The sequence below is a fragment of the Malaya genurostris genome, chromosome 2 (assembly GCF_030247185.1).
Source record: "Malaya genurostris strain Urasoe2022 chromosome 2, Malgen_1.1, whole genome shotgun sequence".
Taxonomy (NCBI): Eukaryota; Metazoa; Arthropoda; class Insecta; order Diptera; family Culicidae; genus Malaya; species Malaya genurostris.
Genome location: NC_080571.1, coordinates 343,666,371 through 343,685,424, shown reverse-complemented (window position 1 = coordinate 343,685,424; position 19,054 = coordinate 343,666,371). Strand labels below are relative to the sequence as shown.

The 19,054-nt window shown below is 39.0% G+C and overlaps 3 protein-coding genes across 3 annotated transcripts; 2 read left to right on the top strand and 1 right to left on the bottom strand.

The window, feature by feature from the left end:
- Window positions 1-932: 932 nt before the first annotated feature.
- LOC131431904 (adult cuticle protein 1-like) lies at window positions 933-1,844 on the bottom strand. The gene is made up of 2 exons (XM_058597855.1): window positions 1,716-1,844; window positions 933-1,632 (listed from the first exon to the last, which is right to left on the bottom strand). Exons 1-2 carry the CDS (start codon window positions 1,719-1,721, stop codon window positions 1,201-1,203), a joined length of 438 nt encoding a protein of 145 aa, XP_058453838.1. The 5' UTR covers window positions 1,722-1,844; the 3' UTR covers window positions 933-1,200.
- Window positions 1,845-2,560: 716 nt separating this feature from the next.
- Window positions 2,561-3,391, top strand: LOC131431903 (adult cuticle protein 1-like). Its single transcript, XM_058597854.1, has 2 exons — window positions 2,561-2,717; window positions 2,804-3,391. The coding sequence occupies exons 1-2, from the start codon at window positions 2,712-2,714 to the stop codon at window positions 3,173-3,175; spliced, it is 378 nt and encodes a 125-aa protein (XP_058453837.1). The 5' UTR covers window positions 2,561-2,711; the 3' UTR covers window positions 3,176-3,391.
- An 11,350-nt stretch (window positions 3,392-14,741) lies between these two features.
- Window positions 14,742-15,398, top strand: LOC131431901 (adult cuticle protein 1-like). The gene is made up of 2 exons (XM_058597853.1): window positions 14,742-14,882; window positions 14,964-15,398. Exons 1-2 carry the CDS (start codon window positions 14,877-14,879, stop codon window positions 15,267-15,269), a joined length of 312 nt encoding a protein of 103 aa, XP_058453836.1. The 5' UTR covers window positions 14,742-14,876; the 3' UTR covers window positions 15,270-15,398.
- Window positions 15,399-19,054: the final 3,656 nt, after the last annotated feature.

Below are 19,054 nucleotides of genomic sequence, written 5' to 3'. Positions count from 1 at the left end.
ATCTAGGGTAATATATGAAGTTAGCGTATGATCAATTTATGTGTTGTTGATTTCATTTAATACTATGAAAAAAACATTGATTCCAAGTTTTTCTTTTTCTTATTTTTCTATCGTCCATATCTTCTAAACCATATGAGGCAGATAGTTTATGTCTTCGACAAAGTTATTGTATTTGAGTTTATCAACAATATTGTGGAAGATTTCAAAGTTGTATTTCTTCAAATAAAAAAGTTAGTTTTCTGTGTATCTTTACAGTGAGTTTTGGAACATGGTTTTTAAGTTTAAAAAAATCTTCAAACTACACCGAGCAACTATTGTGAAGACATCAAACAACTCAGATCAATCGTTGTAGCATAATAAAAGAAAGTAAAATTATATTACCACCATTAACAGCAGTGGTGCTAGATACATTAAGGAATGAGCCATCGTTCGGACCTTGTGTCGGTTTTTCTTTAATAACATTTTTTACAGATGTCGGATTATGTTACAGTCTTCGAAGGTTTTCTTCCTCATTAAATTTCCTACAAAAATTACATGCCCGCTGATTTTTTGAGTATATAGGGTGACCCCCAGATGATTTTTTTTTGTTAAAAGTTAGTTTTCCCATACTAAATCCCATACAAACTTTGAACCGCGGGCGCGAAAATATAGTTCCTCCTATCGAGCTAAAACTTTGCATGGTGCTTATGGGACCCAAAAGGAACACGAAAAGTTTAGTGGAGCTGAAATCAATATTTTGTCCCACCCTAATGCACATCATCATTTTCAGCTCCGAAACTATTATCATTTTCTTTTTGCTTCAGTTGAATAAACACTTTCAGAAATTTCGAACATTTTTGCCATCAAATCACTAGTTTTTGTAAAGATTTCAAATAAACTTCCATGAGTCGGGCTTGATTTCGGATTGCGAGCTGAACAGAGCCTGAAGCGGGTTTGTTTTGGTAAAGAAATATAAAAATCAATTTTATTTCCGTCGCGTTCCTGAACAAACAGTGTCCAACATGATCATAAATAATGCGATAGCGTGCGTTGTTTTTTTTTTTTTTTGAAAGATAGTGATAGACAGGTATAGAGAATTGCGAATAGACAAGATTGACCACAATCCCATCCGACTGTGGAATCGGTTTTGGTAGATGGATGGATGGATGGCATTTCGTGGGTCCTGTGACTAGCTGAGGTTCCACTGCAGAACCTCCGAGTTTAGATAGTTCCGGGAGCTGGAGCCAGATTGAGCTGCTGCTGGGACACGGCATGTCCGGGGAGTGGAGCAACATGGACGGAACCACGGTTAGCGGTCACGGAGGTTGCACCCGGGACAACGCCAGCGTGGTGGGCAACGGACGCCACCGGACCATGTGGTACAACTGGACCAGCATACAGGGCAGCAGGAACGGCAGCTGGCAGAGCGGCGTGTATGGCCGGATAGGCCGCATGAACCGCCGGGTAGGCAGCATGGACAGCCGGGTAGGCAGCGTGAATGGCGGCATGCGACAAAGCTCCGTAAGGATGGGCCAAAACGTTGGATTGTACCACGGTTGGTGCTCCCCAGGGACCGAGTGGCCAGCCTCCTAGTGGCAAAACTCCTGCTTCCGAAACGACGGCCAGGGCCAAGATGACTGCAGCTACCATGCACTGAGGAAGGAAAACGAAAAAAAGGAACAGTTTTTAGTTACTAGTTACTACAGAGTTACCGAATTACCGACAAAACCTTGTACCTTCATGATTGGTCTGTTGGCTAGAGTTTGGTATGTCTTATTTTTTTTGGCAGCTAGTGGCGATAGAACACCTGAATTAATTATGAACAACAAACCCACTTGGGGCTGGTTTATATAGCAAAACTTCCCCCGGAGAGCGTTAGATTAAAACGGATCGGACTTCGGGTCCTCAAACCAGTGCCTTCTGATACCTCTCCAGCCATTCCTTCGTTTAGCGCACAGGTTTCTGTAGTGGTGATCCGTGATCGCATTCGATCAAACTGGTGAACATATGGCTAGAATGCAACGGCGTGGCTGCACTATTATGCATCTACTACCTACCAACCTACCTAGCTATCCTCCTACCGAGTTGCAGTTGCAGTTTAGTCTTAAGCAGCAGACTGCAATATGGCTTTCGAGAGTCGTGCGGAAAAAAAAATCGATCAGTGAACTTGAAATACTTTTCTACGGTAGTAGTAGCAGTAGGACAACAACAACAAAAAAAGGCAACGATCGCCCCTTCCCTTCATCAAACCTAGAACGATCGATCGATCCGCGTATGGGTGTTTGAGTGCGACAAAAGTGAAACTCCCTTTTCCTCATCGGTGCGAATGCATTTTTTGTCACGTCTCGCGTGGGGGTAAAATGTGCAAAAAAAAAGCCGATAGTGAGAGTTCACCCATGAAGGTGTTCCTGAATGCGAGTTACGTTACCGGGGAGGTCAATTAATTTGTGGTACAGGAATGGGGCGCGAAAAAAAAAAAACTTCTCGCGGAGGAATGTCATGTACTGGATGATTACTGGATAGGTGGTTTTTTTTTTTGTTTTGTTATATCTACTCTATATACTTACGATGTTAGATGCCTTTCGAAGACCGTTCCAACGATTTGTCTTGGCTAGAACACATGTGTTCTGGGCTAGATATAAATAGCGAATGTTTAAATCGAATAATCATCAAATTTAGATCTAACGTTCAAGCGAACAGTTTCAGCTCCACGATTTAAAGACCAACCAATCATGAAGGTAGAATTTTCACCGGTTTGGTGATGGTTTTGAGTTTCCGAACTAATTTGAATCTGTTTGTTTTTTTTCCCATTCCCATTCCGTAGTGCATCGTCGCTGCAGTCATCTTGGCCATGGCCGTTGTATCGGAAGCAAGCGTAATCCCGTGGGGATGGCCACATGCCGGGCTTCCTGCTGCCGTTCCGGTTGCAGCGTGGCCAGCTGCCGGATGGCCGCATGTCGGTGCTTGGCCCGCTGCAGCTCCCTGGGCTGCTCATGGCCATTTGGCCGCACCCTGGGCTGGTCCGGTGCTGGCTGCCCATCATGCCCCGGTAGGCTCCGTAGCCCATCATGCAGGAGTCGTTCCCGGTGCTACCTCCGTCACTGCCAACCGTGGATCTGTGCATGTTGCGCCACTTCCAGGACATGCCGTGTCCCAGCAACAGCTCAATCTCGCTCCAGCCCCTGGAACCATCTAAGTTGCTCTATAGTCAGGGAACGAGCGGATTACGATTGACCACCGAACTGAGCGATGCAACGAGATTCTCCGAGGACGACTTGTGCAATCGGCGGAACGTTAGGAACAAGTGATATACTCATTAGTCGATAAGTGAGAGTGAACGCGAAGTTTATACGAGATTTGTATTTACACCGAGCAAGGTTGGAATAAAAATGTATCTCATTTTTATGACAAATTATTGTTTTGTTTTGTGACCCGGTGAATCCCAAGCGCTCTGTTGATAGTTCGAAATTGTGATTGAATTTGGTTGATTAAAGTGTGAATGAACGGGTTCGCTGATTATTGATAACTTAAAAAAAACGTTGGAGGTGTCATCCGTGTGCCTGGAAAAAAACCTATCCCAGTTTTTATCCTAACTGATACCAAATCGTTTGTTTGTAGTCAGTTTTCAACCTAGTTTTAACGTCATTTCACTGAAATTCAAGTCAGTTTCGAATTTGATTCCTACCTGGTTTGCTCACACCATCGTTGCTATGTGCGAGCCTAACTCAGTTCCGTGAAAATTGTTTGTTTGATGAAACTATCCTGGGTCAGTTTCAGTTTTCTCATTCGATAATGACATTAGAAATACGAACCAACAAACGATTTCAATCGAAGTATACAATTCTATATCTTTTGTCGAAACTGAGCAGGTAATGCGTGACAGGTATGTGACGAATCGCAGCAGGCGCGTCCGTCGGACACACCTACCCAGTAAATCCGAGCATCGGACGCATCGTGCACGAAAGCTTTTGATTGCGTTTCGAGCTTACGTAGTGTATCGGTAGAACAAAAGAGTGAAGATGTACTAAGGCAGAGAGCGGATGTCTGATACTCAGGAGAGATGCGATATATCGGGGTTTGGATTTCCAACCCCGAACATAGGGCAAGAGTTTTTCTGGCCCTAAAAGGCGAATGACCTTAACGGTAAAGCCTCTATGATCAAAACAAAACAGCGTTTAACACTCCTTCACACACAATCGGGGAGACGGCGGCCCGAAAATGCCTAGTTTGATTTTCCTCCGCTCTGTTTCTCTAGCGATACATAATGTAAAAATTAAGCTTTCTTAAGTCGACGCGGTTGATGCAAATGGTGCAGAATTGTCCGATGACGGGCCGATCGGCGCTACGATCGGCCCCATATCGTGCTCAATCGGTCCGATAATCGGGCCGATGATCGGACCGATACGGGTCTACAAATTTCACTGGGTAGGATGCATGACCCCAATCAGAGATGCCAGGTCTTCTTATAAAGTGCTGCAGACATTTTTTGTTAAGAACTTTTTTTGCAGACTTTTGAAAATTAAGTTTTTCGCAGACTTTTGTCAAATTTTACAGACTTTTGAAATAGCCACACCAGTTTTTTTTGCTCGCTAAGACAGCATTGTGTTTCATACTTTACGGAGAAATGTAAGATATATTTTCGGGTTTCAAGACTTGTGGAACCCTGTCTGAAGGATCAATTCTATGCGTGCGGAATCAGTTTTTCATTGCGAGCGTATTTCTCACAAGTACCAAATTACTTCAACACTGATGTCCTAATACCAAGCCTAAAAAAGTTACGCGGAGCACCAAGCCTCAAAAAAAGTTGGAACGGTAACTTTGAGCTATCATAGCTCAGTTGTTACTTGACCAATTTCTATAAATTTTACACCCTCGAATTTTGTGAAGTTTGTAGATTATTTTAAGTATTGATTATTGACGATCGCTCAGGAAAAACTTTCCTGTTCCAAGTTTTTTTTTCAAGCTCGAAATATGCCCTATCCGCATTCATGCGGCACCTGCATCGCGAATTGGATATTGAAAACTTCAACTTTACCGAGTCATAACTATGTTATTATTTTCGAAATTTGTTCACCAATGGAAAGGTACTACTTCCAGAAACAAAATGCACTGAAAGAAAAAGAAAAACAGGGTTGTCTACCCAAAGTTATAATGAGAATTGTAGATAGATGTCCTCAGAAAGGTGATACTTTTTACAATGATCGTAAATATCTCGAATTTCAAAGCGATGACCTATATATTTTTACACATCATTCGATTGCTAGTGATACCAGCTACAATTTTCGCCCAACTACTATTCTTGCACTATCAAAAGAAAACCTTAAAAAACGTTAGTTTGACATCGTTAAAAAACCAAAAAAAGTAACAATTACTGACTGACCAGAAGTCATAAATAAAAAAGTAAAAAGTAAAAATTTGATGGGATTCCATCACACACAGCGATGAATGGAGCGCTGTCCGTGCGCCGCTTGCACCCTGGGACGCATAGCCATACGCTACAACTCCAGGCACTCAAGCAATAGTTTCGGACAAATCTTCCATTCCGGTGTTATAACTAACTGTATGAGAAAATATCAACACAATGAAACACATTGTGTGAGGAACCGTCGTGGGCAGAATGTGACAACTTCTCGTAACTTTACTTTTGTCGGTTCGGACAGTAAATGGCAAACGACCTTTGCTTTTACTTTCTGACATATCAGAGACTCGGATGACTCGTATCGCTAAGATGCCTAAATTTGATTCCTCTGGTAAAAGGTAAAAGTTTAGATACGAAAAGCCTTCTGCTTACTTAAATGATTACTTACTTATAATCTCTAGTTAGTTTGATATCGTTAAAAAACCGAAAAAACTTATATCCAAACATCTTCTCTGTTCATCAAACACTAGTCTTTTTTCTCTATACCTATTTGCCGCTCATGCACTGAGTAGGAGAGTGTATTTATAATCGCTTGGCACCTTCTCTACTGGTGCCAGTAGTTTTTTTTATTGGTGACAAATATCTTAGAAATGTATGAAACGTCCAGATCTGGTGTAGTAAAAAAAAATCTTCTGAAAACATCGACTTTGGGACTTTCGAGATTTCCGGAATCAATTTTTTTTTTGTTGATACCAAATGTTTTAGAAATGAATGAAACAATGACATTTGGAGTAATCTCATAAACAATTCTTTTGTTTTAAATTAATCCGCATAAAAAAAAATAAATTTATCCGCATAAAAAGAAATCCGCATAAAAAAAACCGCGTAGCTTCGGAAAGCCGCGTAAAAGACCTCACAACAAAAGAATTTTTTCTAGCCAAATATTTTCGAAATGCATGAAACATCCAGATTTGATGTAATTTAAAAAAATTCTTTTGAAAAAATAATCGACTTTGGGATCGATATTTTGTTGGTACCAAATGTCTGCATGAAACGTTGACATCTGAAGTAATCACAATAAAAAAATTTTTATTGAAAAAATCTACTGGGAAAATGTAACATCTGAAAACCGCAGTCATCTCATTTGAAAGGACGTTACCTCGAAAATCTGATTCAGCCAATAAAATCATTATAATTGATTCATATTTCTGCTTAGGTCGCCTTGCTGCACATTGAGAAGTGATTCACATTTCTTGGAAATTAAACTAATAAACAAAAAAAACGCTAGATGCACTTCTGATATGTTCATTACGCTGTTCCTCATTTCATCCTGTCGTTGGTCTTATATTCATCCTATTAATTGGCAATTGCGATTATACACTCTCAGATTAAAAATGTCAGAATTCTTCTTAAATGTGCCTGATGCAAAATTCGAGACAATATACGATATTTCTTGAACCAGTTTGGTATCAATTCAACTTTGAAAAATTTTTGGGTCGTTTTCGTTTCCTTTCGTTTTACATTTAAATTTTTCTGTAAGGTTAATCTGGATTGGTCCTTTTAAGAATATGATCGGTCAGGTGCATAGCCGATGAAACACACATACACTTAACAGAGTTATGTTGATATATATCGGAATAAAACCAGTGCTACTATTTTTCACCGATACCCCGAACATAATTGTTGATGGTAATTTAAAACAGAAATTTGTTTTTCTCTCTTAAAGACTGTTCTAGAAAGTATGGACGCACTTTGGTTTCGCTGTAAATAATTCACCCGTGTTAGATATTTAAATTTTATTCGATATACTGATTATATTAGACTACAACAACAGAATATTAGTCTCAACATTTGCTACTTAGCCATTTTAGACTAGCTGGCGCACCTTCTTGCGAACGTTCCTCATTAAATTCCGTACAGACTTCTTGGCAACAAGTTTTGACACTTTTTTCCAATCTTTTTCGAACTGTTGAATGGTTTCGGCTGCCGAGACATGTTTCCTAAGGTGTGCCTTCGTTAATGCCCAAAATTCCGCAATTGGTCGAAGTTGTGGGCAATTTGGTGGATTCATTTCTTTTGGGACGAAAGTGACATTTTTGGTAGTATACCATTCTACCGTTGATTTCGAGTAGTGGCAAGAAGCAAGATCTGGCCAGAAGACAACAGGATCCTTGTGGCTTCGAATCATGGGTAGAAGTCGTTTTTGTAAACATTCATTGATGTATATTTCGCTGTTCATTGAAGCAGTGGTGATGAAGGGTTTCGAAATCTTACCGCAGCTACAAATTGCTTGCCAGACCATAGCTTTCTTACTAAATTTTTCGACTTCAATCGATGTCTCGGACTGGTTTAACACTTGCTCTTCTCGCACTGTATAATATTGTGGTCCCGGCAAGGATTTGTAATCCAGTTTCACGTAGGTTTTGTCGTCCATGATTATGCAGATCAAATTTATAGCAAGAATCGTATTGTACAGCTTTCGAACCCTCGGCCTGATCGATGCTTCTTGTTTCGAACTACGTTTTGGTTGTTTCTGCTTCATATAGGTTCGAAGATTCAAACGTTCCTTAGCACGAACACCTTCAGTATACGTTTATCCAACTGAGGGTTAGCAGGATAATTTTTTTTCTATCCGTTTTCGGTTTATCCTCAAAGGTGTTATCCTCACCGAGCTTCCTGATTGCATTTCGCACGGGTTTTTCACTTACTCCTTCCATTTTTGCTATCTTTCTCAGTGACACTCCGTGTTCTGTGCACCATTTGGACACAATTTTTCGACGTTGTTCTGCTGAAAGTCCACGCATTTCGAAACAAACTAATGAAAACGAATAAACAACTGCACAAGTGGTTAGAGAAGAGTGTAAACAACAGGACGCAGCCATAAAAATTGACAAATTCTGAACCATTGCGAAATGGCAGCGATTTTTGGTTGTGTCCATACTTTCTGGGACTGGCTTCAGTCGCGAATGAAATCTTTGTACGGCTTCTCCTCGCAACCACGTTTTTTTTGTGTCACTCGTACACTCTTACCGACCTAATACCCTAATTTTGGGTCAAAAATCAAAGTTTGATATCACAGACGTTAGAATAAGCGACAATAGTAAAATGATTCTATCGCAACTATCAATCGCCTGTATAGAATCGGATCGTGAAACGAGAGTAAGCGACCGTTTGTTGCTTCAGAGAGGATTCCCACAGCAGCGTGCTAACCTTTGATTCTCAGAAATGTCATCGAGAGAAATTCGCTCTCGCACTGGCGTCGATTCTATGTTAAATGAGCCATGCCGGGTTTTTGTTGTTACGATGATATCCGCCTCTCTTTGATGGCACTGATTCAATCGTGTGAAGAGTTGCCAGTGAGCGTTCTTTGATACGATAAAAGCCATCCTTGTTCTTACCTCATTCTAATTTATTTTTAACTGAGCTTGAATTCTTTACGATTCATGATAAGAAAGATTAGTTTGACTGGAATTTCATTAAAGTGTAATCATACTCCAATATTTGAGTTTTTAGTAACTAAAAAAGTAGTTTGAATTAACTCAATGATTTTAGGAATTTAGGAATTTTTCATTTTTCTAAATTTTGAAAGATCAATTTTTCATCTATTGTTTCAATAGATAGATATGTGGTCTGAAAACGTAATTTCAAAGTGTCAATGTAGTACTATGAATATGTTTTAGATACTGTACTTTGAATTTACGCTCGCCTTACCATTCCATTGAAGCACATAAACTATGGAGCGTGTTTTCTCGAAACCGGATTATTCACACGACATCAATTAAACTACTGATTAAAATCGAGACGATCTTTTATTTTATTTTGTGAGACGTTGTACAGAAAAGTGCGTAAGCCTCTAATATGTGTAAAAAATCTGTGGTAATATTTTATGTTTAATAAAATTAACAAGAAATAGGAATATCTTTGCATATATTTTATGAATGTTTATATGTAAGGTGAGCCAATTTGTTCTGATTCCTGAAGGTGACCAAGCATTAAACAGTCACATAATATCTGAGGTTCATGCACTTCAGACAAGTCTCCTGAGAGATTTGATACATTGCTTAGCTGTTCAACTGCAGAGTTCAACTGCGCAAAATATCGTCTGTTTAACGTAAGTTGACGTTTTTTGAAGCCAGTCTCGAAAGATGCTCGATATGTTCGCCATTTTGAATAAATTTAATTTTTTTTCTTATCCTCAATGGTGCATGTACAGATGCTCCAAAAGGAATTTACCCGTCTTCTGTAGTTTCTGTACAGTAAAATATTGAAAGTTCACCCACAAACAAATTTCCAGACATGACAGTTACGATCTTTTTTTGGCGCACATCTACGGTCCTCCGTGAAACTGGCACCAATGGTGATAAATTGGTTGCACTGCTGAGTTTCCATCATCGCATTCATAATGCAAATGTCAAACCGTGAGAACCCTTTCGATACGTTAGCTCATTTGTACACGCAGAGAAATGGAGCATGTTAAAAATAACAAAACAGTTAGTAGAATTTTTAATATGATTTATGTTCATTTCAAGCAAGAATATGATTGTTTTGAACCAATTTCTCCCTTAAATATAAAAAATGTTCACTGCTTGATTTGAATCTAAACTTTGGTTTAACCAAACGAAAAATTTATTTGCTCCCAATGAATTTTGTTGTTGAAATAAATTAACTATTTACTACATGTCAACCAAATTTGAATTGACGTTATCGAAATATCCGTGTTGACTCAATCCTGCTGTATCTTTATTTCAAGAAAAAATAGGTTCAATTTATCTATGATCTTATTTGTGTACTGATATAACTAAGTCTACTGTTCAAATGAACCGTAATAGTTTTATTTCCAATAGACAAGAGCATTTTTCCCGCGAGAATAATCCAGGGCATTTTTTTATCTCCCGCGGATAAAGTTTTCTACAAGTTTTATAAACAACGTTTATCTGATTCTTTAATTAACTAAGGGATTTTCAATAATTCAAGCGTATGTATCGATAATTGGAAAGATTTTGAAAATTGCATAACATTACATAACACATTTTCTTTGCACAAAAATATTTCATGCAGGATCTCTATTTTGACTGATGGAGAACCGAATCGTTGGATGCTATAAAAATTAAAAAATCAAAGCTTGATAGTGAAGTACGTAAATAATTCGATCGTCTAGCGACAAAACGGCTCACAGTCTTGAAAAAATGCAAAATTAAAAAAAATGTATATTAGGAAATTGAAAACAAATAAAAGTATTTTCAAAAATTACTGCGTTAAATTAGTATGAAAGAAATTATTTTATTACAGGGTCCGGCACTCGAAGTGTAACCAACTTCAGACCTTCGAGCCTGGCGTCAAGGTAAATGTGACATATTATCGGGAAAGTATTCTGGAGGTTGCTTTGAAGCCGTGGGCAGACAAACATTTCGGTGGCAGACCATGGACGTTTCAGCAGGACTCGGCACCGTCTCACAAAGCTCGAGTGAACCAAGAATGGCTGAAAAACAACGTTCCGAGCTTCATCACGTCCACACAATGGCTCTCGAATTCACCAGATGCGAATCCAATGGATTATTCTCTTTTGGCCATTTTGGAGAGCAAAGTCCGAACTAAAAGATACACCAGTCTCGAGGTGAGTGGGCCAAAATACCTGCAAGTCACATTCGGGCAGCTTGCGATTCGTTTTTTTGACTGTCTCAAGGCCATAGTCAAGGCAAAAGGTGGTCATATCGAGCAAAAGTGCATTGATTCTGAATTTTGTATTATTTTTACACATTTTGTACTTTGAATTAAGTAAAAGTAATTTTCCAAACTGAATTTATGGCCTTTTTAATTGGTTACACTTCGAGTGCCGGACCCTGTACTGAAATCAAACAAAAATGTATGGTTCCAACAATCAAAAGCGTTAGTTGAAATAACTAATTTCAAGGAAAATTATTTCAACTAAAAGGTTCTGTGAATCTAAAGCGTTACAATTATTGACTTTAACTAGAGTTCGTTTCATTTAAAACTATATTTTAAGTTGAATTTGCTGTGGAATTGTTTGTCAAGAGATTGACAGGAACGCGCAAGTAAAATATTTGTTATTTTTATCAAACTGTTTATTGAAACAAACTAATCCACCGAGAAATATAAACCATCATGTTTTGTAGTTTCAATTAGCAATATTTACAATACAAAACCAGATTTTCGTTTGTCTAAAATATTCGTTGGGTGAAACCCAAATTTGGTTATTTTTACATATTTTTTCTCAGTGTGTATATATTGAGATTTCATGGCACACTTTGGTCGAAATGATAACAATGCAATTAATCTCGCGCTCCACCAAGCGGTGAGTGCGGTCATTTTAGAAGGTACCGGGAACGGACCAGATTTTTTTTAATATTTGTAAGCACATACATGTCTTTATTATTTATCTTTGGTTCATCTTCAGGAGGGTGAACTTTCAATACCTTTTGACTGCTTGGTGATTCTGATCCTATTTTAAGAATTTAAATAATCCTTTGAACTTCTTATTTTGAAATTTCTGCAAATAATACTCTTTTGAATTCGTCGATGTCGTTTACAATTTCCCTTCAGAGTTTTCTAAAATTCCAGAAACTTGCTTTAAAACCCTTCTTAATATAACTAGTCATGTGGTGATGCTTTTCTCTTACCATTTAAATAGTTTCATTAAAATAGTTGTAAGATTTTATCCTCGACCATAAAAACATATTCGATGACATTCCCACGCTCAAAAGTTTTTGAAGAACTTCAAAGTGTCATTTGAGGAAATTGGAACTTTGCTGGATCGGCGGCCCTGTTTCACAGAAGTGTACTTTAGGGAAATCTGAGCCTTCTGATATCAAATTCAAAATCAAAAATGCAAGCTTATCAAAATTCCTCAAATCCGGAGTTCTTCTGGAGCACTACGGAAAGTTTTGAGATTCACTCAAATTAAATGGCTGTCCGCTGACGTACCAAAAAATCATACGAATGCTTCAGATTAGAAGCATATGTTTTTCAAATTTGGTTGGAGATTCTTTGGAGATTTGTTGAAACGTTTAAAAAATAGATTTATTAGTTTTTAACCGTTCGTCTGAAATCATTTTTCTTTCAATTATTGTAAGAACTATCTAAGACCTTCTAGAAGTGCCTGGAACACGATATTATCTTAAAAATTCCAGATAAATTAATTAAAGCTTCACAGAAAGAAAAGATGAAACTTACACGACATGTAAACCCATAGTACTATGAAATAGACATCAGTTGAAACGAAAATCTGATTTAAAACCATGATTGATGTAAAATTACATCAAAATTCATTTATTTTTTCATTGAACAAGACTGTATATTTACAAACCGCTTCGTTTTGTAATGTAAATTTCCATTCAATTGCCTGCTACAAATATGTGCATGAAAATAAATGTAAAATCACAAAATATTTTCATCTGTGTTGCAATACTGTCGAAATGAAATTGCAATTAAAATCATTTTAGCAAATCTAGCAGCGATTCGAAAAACCTTTTTATTTGAATATGTAACGGATCAAATGACACGTTGAACTTCTTTAGCGAAATTTTCATTTCGCAAAAGATAGAACCATGTTTAACTGCTTTGTCTAAATCCTTAGCTGTTGACATTGTCTTCGACGAACATTTTTCAACCGAATGAGAAGTTGAAGATTGTCATCGATGATAGGAGAATTTGATTGAGTTTGAACATTAGGGACTGAAAGATTTCAAGCATCAATTATGTAATGTTACATGTGATCTATTGCTGTATCGATGTCAGCGGAATTTTCTAACACAATTTCTCGATTCAAATGATTTTCGTTGCAATTAACTCTATGACATTTGAATACATAAAACTAATTGGATTAATTATTGCTTCATTGGAAATTCGGAATGCTACAGGAAGATGATCTGAGTCAAAGTCTGCATGGGTAATCAGTGCACTATAAATGTGACTTTGATCTGATTGATTATGAAGTATTATTTGAGTGAATCGTTTCAAAATTGAACAGTAAGTCTTCATCTTTTTTTAGCAAAATTTTGTATGAATCGTTGGTAAATCGTTTATTTTACCAACCTCGCATTAGATTCAAGACAGTTCGTCTTCTGTAACCTGAACTCGAAGTGCAATTCGTTTAAAATCGATTGAGATCAAACTTGGGTGGTTTTTCTTTTCTGATCAATAAAGTCTTTGAATTATATATTAAAAAATTGATTTCATTCTATCTGTTCATTCCCAACAATAGACCGTTGATTAAGTAATAATTTATCACAACCTGCCTAGCGTCACCAGTTAACGAACAGAGTGAACTGTAGTAACATTAATCACCGATCAGATTGCAGTCAAACAAGCTAGCTAGTTAAGTAAAAGTAATCGAACTTCCTTGCTGGACCACCACATCAGTAAATCTCCCAGGCCAGACAAAGTATCGGAAATTTTCCGAAAGTCACTTGCGCTACATTGCCAACCCATTGACAAGTTCTGGTACACCTAACCTACGCGTCGAAGTCATTTGTTTACAATGGCTTCGACAGCCGCCAGGCCAGTCAGGCTAGGCCCGAACCCTAGACGTCAGACATCAGAACCTGAAACATTCCACCGGTTGCACCATTCGTCGAGACCGGGCAGATAGAGGGGGGGTTGGCATATCCGCATCTGGTCTTCTCGTCGATCTGCTCTTGACTTTGCACCGTAATGTTGCTGTTGCTGCACAATCAGTTTGTTGGAACTAATGGATCGATAATCAGATTACGAACGAAGGCAAACGAGGCGTAGGAAATCAATCGACATTCTATTGAAAGTGAAAAGTTTTGCAAGCTTATCTCAGTTACCGGCGGGTTGGAGTAGGTCATAACCACTTCGAATGCAATAGGTTTTCAATTGATTTCTACTTCTTCAATTTATTTGTTAATATCTGCGATACGGAGTAAGTGATGATCAATCAAATTAGTTACTTTGTAGATGTAGTTTCCTACTGTGAATTTTTGTATCCAATGATTCAATCCAATTCGATGTTGCACATTGAGTCCCAGTAGTTCTACAGTTAGGAATTATAATTTGAACACATTATCGCGATCGTGTATCAGAAACAGTCGCAGTAGGCTGGCCTGGGTCAAAATGATACCGTCTGTTAAACACACCGGTTTTTGATCGAGCACAGCCTACTATAATTATCAGTGGTGATATTTACCGTTTTGCTATCAATGCGCCAGGTCGGCGCGGATTGCTTGGATTGATTATTTTCGTTGACTCATTGACTGGCACCTAGCTTAGGGGCAAAAGTGCCGCGTGGGCAAGCTGAACCCTTGTTTGGCCTGGCATTTCCTCCACGGTGAGATTGATTACGAGTGCTGGAAATTACGTTGCGCCAGTATCTTAATCAGTGCTAGTGCTACAAACTTGCACCAACTAGGAAAAGAAATGGGTTCGGTTCGCGGGTTCTGGTAGCAGTTCCTGGAGTTGACTATAAAAGCATTGTTCTAGCTGTCAATTGGTGTCACAGTTAGTTGGTACGTTCTGTTGCTAGGAAGCCAAAAATCTTAGTTCTAAATCACAAATCAAAATGAAAGTGAGTGTTCATAAGCAAAACATAAAAAAACATAAATTTGGTGTTGAAAAAACAGTGCTTAACTTTGGAATTTACTCGCAGGTCGCTGCCATGTTTGTTGTGCTCGCGTTGGCTTTGGCCGCCGAAGCGAATCCAGTGTGGCATCACGCGCCCCCCGCTCCATGGCACACAGGATGGCATGCAGGCTGGCCAGCAGCGGTTCCACTAGGAGTTCCAATCGGAGTTCCGGCTCCGGCTCCAGTGGTGGCCGTTGATGCAGCAGTTGATCCCGCGCCCGTTGCAACATCCGTCACTGCAACGCGAGGAGCGGTTCACGTTGCCCCGCTACCCGGCCATGCCATCAACCAGCAACAGTTGAATCTGGCATTGGCTCCAGGAACTGCCTAGAACTGTCGATCTCCCACTTTCCGGTACACTGTTGAAACGAAGAAAAGCTCCCCCTATCGATGCAATTTCTTTCTACACTATCAGTGCGCAAATATCTTCGAATAAATCTTTATTCCTCTACATACACAATTGAACTATTTAATTACCAGTGAAAAAATGCCCTAATCACCGAGGATTCATTGCTAGATATTTCCTCATCATTCTGGGAGCCACATACCGATTAGTGCTATAACCGCGTCCGTCGACGAACACATTCGGTGTCATCCGGGAACCTCGTCGTACCGGGATGTAACTAATCAGTGACTTTGGTGATGCGATATAGTTCATATAGTTCGGTTCCGGGTTGAACAAGTTCCAGAACAACGTCGGAGTCGAATAGTAATCGTTCGTCAAACTCGGATACCAATCCATGAAAGGATAGTTAACTGCATCACTGTAGACTTCGGGATAGAGCAGATCGCTGTTGGACTCTGGTGAAAAGTAAAATCCTTCGGCGGCTGCCGCAAGTGCAAACATCAACACTAACAACTAGAATTTGAAGTGCTTGGTTAAAAACTATTGAATTGAAGCAAAAAAACATCACTCTCCTACACTCATTTCCACAACGAAAACGAAAACGATCGACACTGACACGACCTGAGGCACTGTGCAGCACCGTAACGAACGGTAAACACTTTTTATTTTGACGATCATGTGACGAAAAGTGAAAAAACCGGATGTGTGAGCCTTAAGAAATGCGTCTCGGTGTCGGTCTCGGATCATCTCGAGAAGGCATCAAAGCCATCGGTCCAACTTGGCGGGTGTCGAAGCAAATGTTGTACAACACCTGATCAGTGCCCGTGCCACCGTCCATCATGCTGTGAATGATTGTCATGGCGTCGTGAACATGACCCATGGTCACCCCGCCGCCGAAGCCACTCGGCTCAGTTTTGGGCTGATCGTGGCAAGAAACAGTTTTATGAAATCTTTGTTTTTATTTGATACCGGTATGTTGCGTTAACTATCAACAGCCAATTGGTTACGGTTGGTACTGTTAACGAATTAAACTATTTAATTCTATCGTCTCATATTTCAACATTGAAGGAGTTCGGCTTCAAACACAAGTGTATTAGAAATGAATTATCAGTAGCAACTTTGATCTACGGAAATTTCTGTAGGATTACGGATTTCGAGAAAATTTGTGCGGATCCGTAGATGAGCCCTACGGAAATCCGATATTTTCTACGGGAATTACTATCACAAAGTCATTTGTGCTTATGGGATTCATAATTAGAAATCCGTTATCTTTTCTATGGCTCGACCTTGAAATCCACCAGTAAGTCATTCAGAAAAGACGCAATGGTGTAACTATAGGGGGGGCTGAAGCGACCTAATCCGGTTCATTGATTTTTTACGAACGCTATTAAAGTTGATTTCTTTTAGTTTCAAAAATACATTGAACAATTTTTAACGGGGAAAACAGATTAGAAAAATGACATCTGTATGCGGTCAGGAAGATTTTATGATTCGAGAGACGTATTGAAATCTTTACAATATAAAAAACCTTTTTTAATCCACCTACAGGGTCCGGCACTCGAAGTGTAACCAATTAAAAAGGCCATAAATTCAGTTTGGAAAATTACTTTTACTTAATTCAAAGTACAAAATGTGTAAAAATAATACAAAATTCAGAATCAATTCACTTTTGCTCGATATGACCACCTTTTGCCTTGACTTGATGACTTGAGAGAGCGAAGGAGTTGCTTCGTTTGGCCGAATGTGACTTGCAGGTATTTTGGCCCAGTCGCGGACAATAACTTTTTTCAGCGCCTCGAGACTGGTGTATCTTTTAGTTCGGACTTTGCTCTCCAAAATGGCCCAAAGAGAATAATCCATTGGATTCGCATCTGGTGAATTCGAGAGCCATTGTGTGGACGTGATGAAGTTCGGAACGTTGTTTTTCAGCCATTCTTGGTTCACTCGAGCTTTGTGAGACGGTGCCGAGTCCTGCTGAAACGTCCATGGTCTGCCACCGAAATGTTTGTCTGCCCACGGCTTCAAAGCAACCTCCAGAATACTTTCCCGATAATATGTCGCATTTACCTTGACGCCAGGCTCGATGAAAACGATTGGAGGGCGCCCATCTGCGGTTACAGCGGCCCAAACCATTATCTGTTGCGGGTGCTGCCTCCTGGTGGCCAATCGATGACTCAAATTCTCGTATGAACGGTCGGTCAAGTAAACCCTATCGTTTTGAGAGTTTACGAATTGCTCAATTGGAAAAATTTTCTCGTCAGAAAATACAATGTTCGGAAATTGACCGCTTTCGGCAAAACGAAGCAACTCCTTCGCTTTCTCAAGTCATCAAGTCAAGGCAAAAGGTGGTCATATCGAGCAAAAGTGAATTGATTCTGAATTTTGTATTATTTTTACACATTTTGTACTTTGAATTAAGTAAAAGTAGTTTTCCAAACTGAATTTATGGCCTTTTTAATTGGTTACACTTCGAGTGCCGGACCCTGTAGTGGTGTAAGGATGCCTCTCTCATATTGCTTCTATTTTCAAAAATATCACTAGAAGATTCTGCGGATAAATTTTTTTTCAATCTTGAATAACATAAGAAATTTTCTTGGGGTATAAACTAACACAATCTTTTCAATTTGTAAACAGTCATGTCAAATTAATAAGAATTGTTCTTTATTTTGCATCGTCGCACTAAATGATTAAACACACGTTACCCTTTAGTTCTGAAGCCGGAAGCCGGATTCGCATGAAATTATGACCTATGAGACTATAGGAACTGTTTTTTTTAAACCTATTTATGGAAATCGATCAAATCGTCTCTGAGAAAGTTGGGTGAGTCTCGTTCTAAACTTTTTGATCACCACTTCTGGTACTTTTGGCACCGGGAACTTGGATCCGTATAACCAAAGTCGGTTCGTTCAGTAAGTAACTAATACAGCCTACATCAGTCGGTGTTGAACAGTCGTTCGCACCGCACGCGTATAGCTCTTGGCTCCTGGAAATTTTGTCTGGCTACCTAGAGTTTCATTGATTCAGGACTTCAGTCTTTTTCAAGGCTACCTGAATCACTAACAGTCTTTTTAAAGACTAACAATTAGTCAGTCTTGCTCAAGGCTATACAAAGAGTGATATTTGAGTGACTGAGAAATTAATCAACCTTTTTTAAGGCTAGCTATTCAAAGAACTATTCTTCGAACTAATCAGTCTTTATTAAGACTACCACAAAATCAGTCTTTATCAAGACTTTTCCAAACTAGGAGTCTAATCGAAGACTAATTTAGCCTAGTTAATTCAATTTCAAAATTTCAAAAATGCCTGCGTCCAACCGGAAAGGCAATAAGCCTAAGGCTAAAAATAACTTATTACGAAATAAATCACAATCCGTTATTCAACATTTTTATAATAACATTCACGATCTTATAGAATCTGAGTGGAAAAATAAAAGACAACGGACGGATTTCCCTTCCGTTGATTCTATGCCGTCTAACAATATTTACGAGATTCTTCCTGAATCCGATTGTAGCGACATAGGAGAAAATTCTTCAAAAATTCCCAAAATGGACGCTTGTCGTTCTGGGAAGAAACATCAATCTATGCATCCAGTGACGGTGATGATTTCCGACTTCAAAGCATTCCGTACTGAGCTTTCTACTTTTCTCCCGGAAGATTATGAACGTCTTATCCGATATTTGTCCGAGAAACTTCATAAATTTTATTCATTTGATATAAAATCAGACAGACCCTTCAAAGCTGTCTTGAAAGGCTTATCAAATGATCAAAGT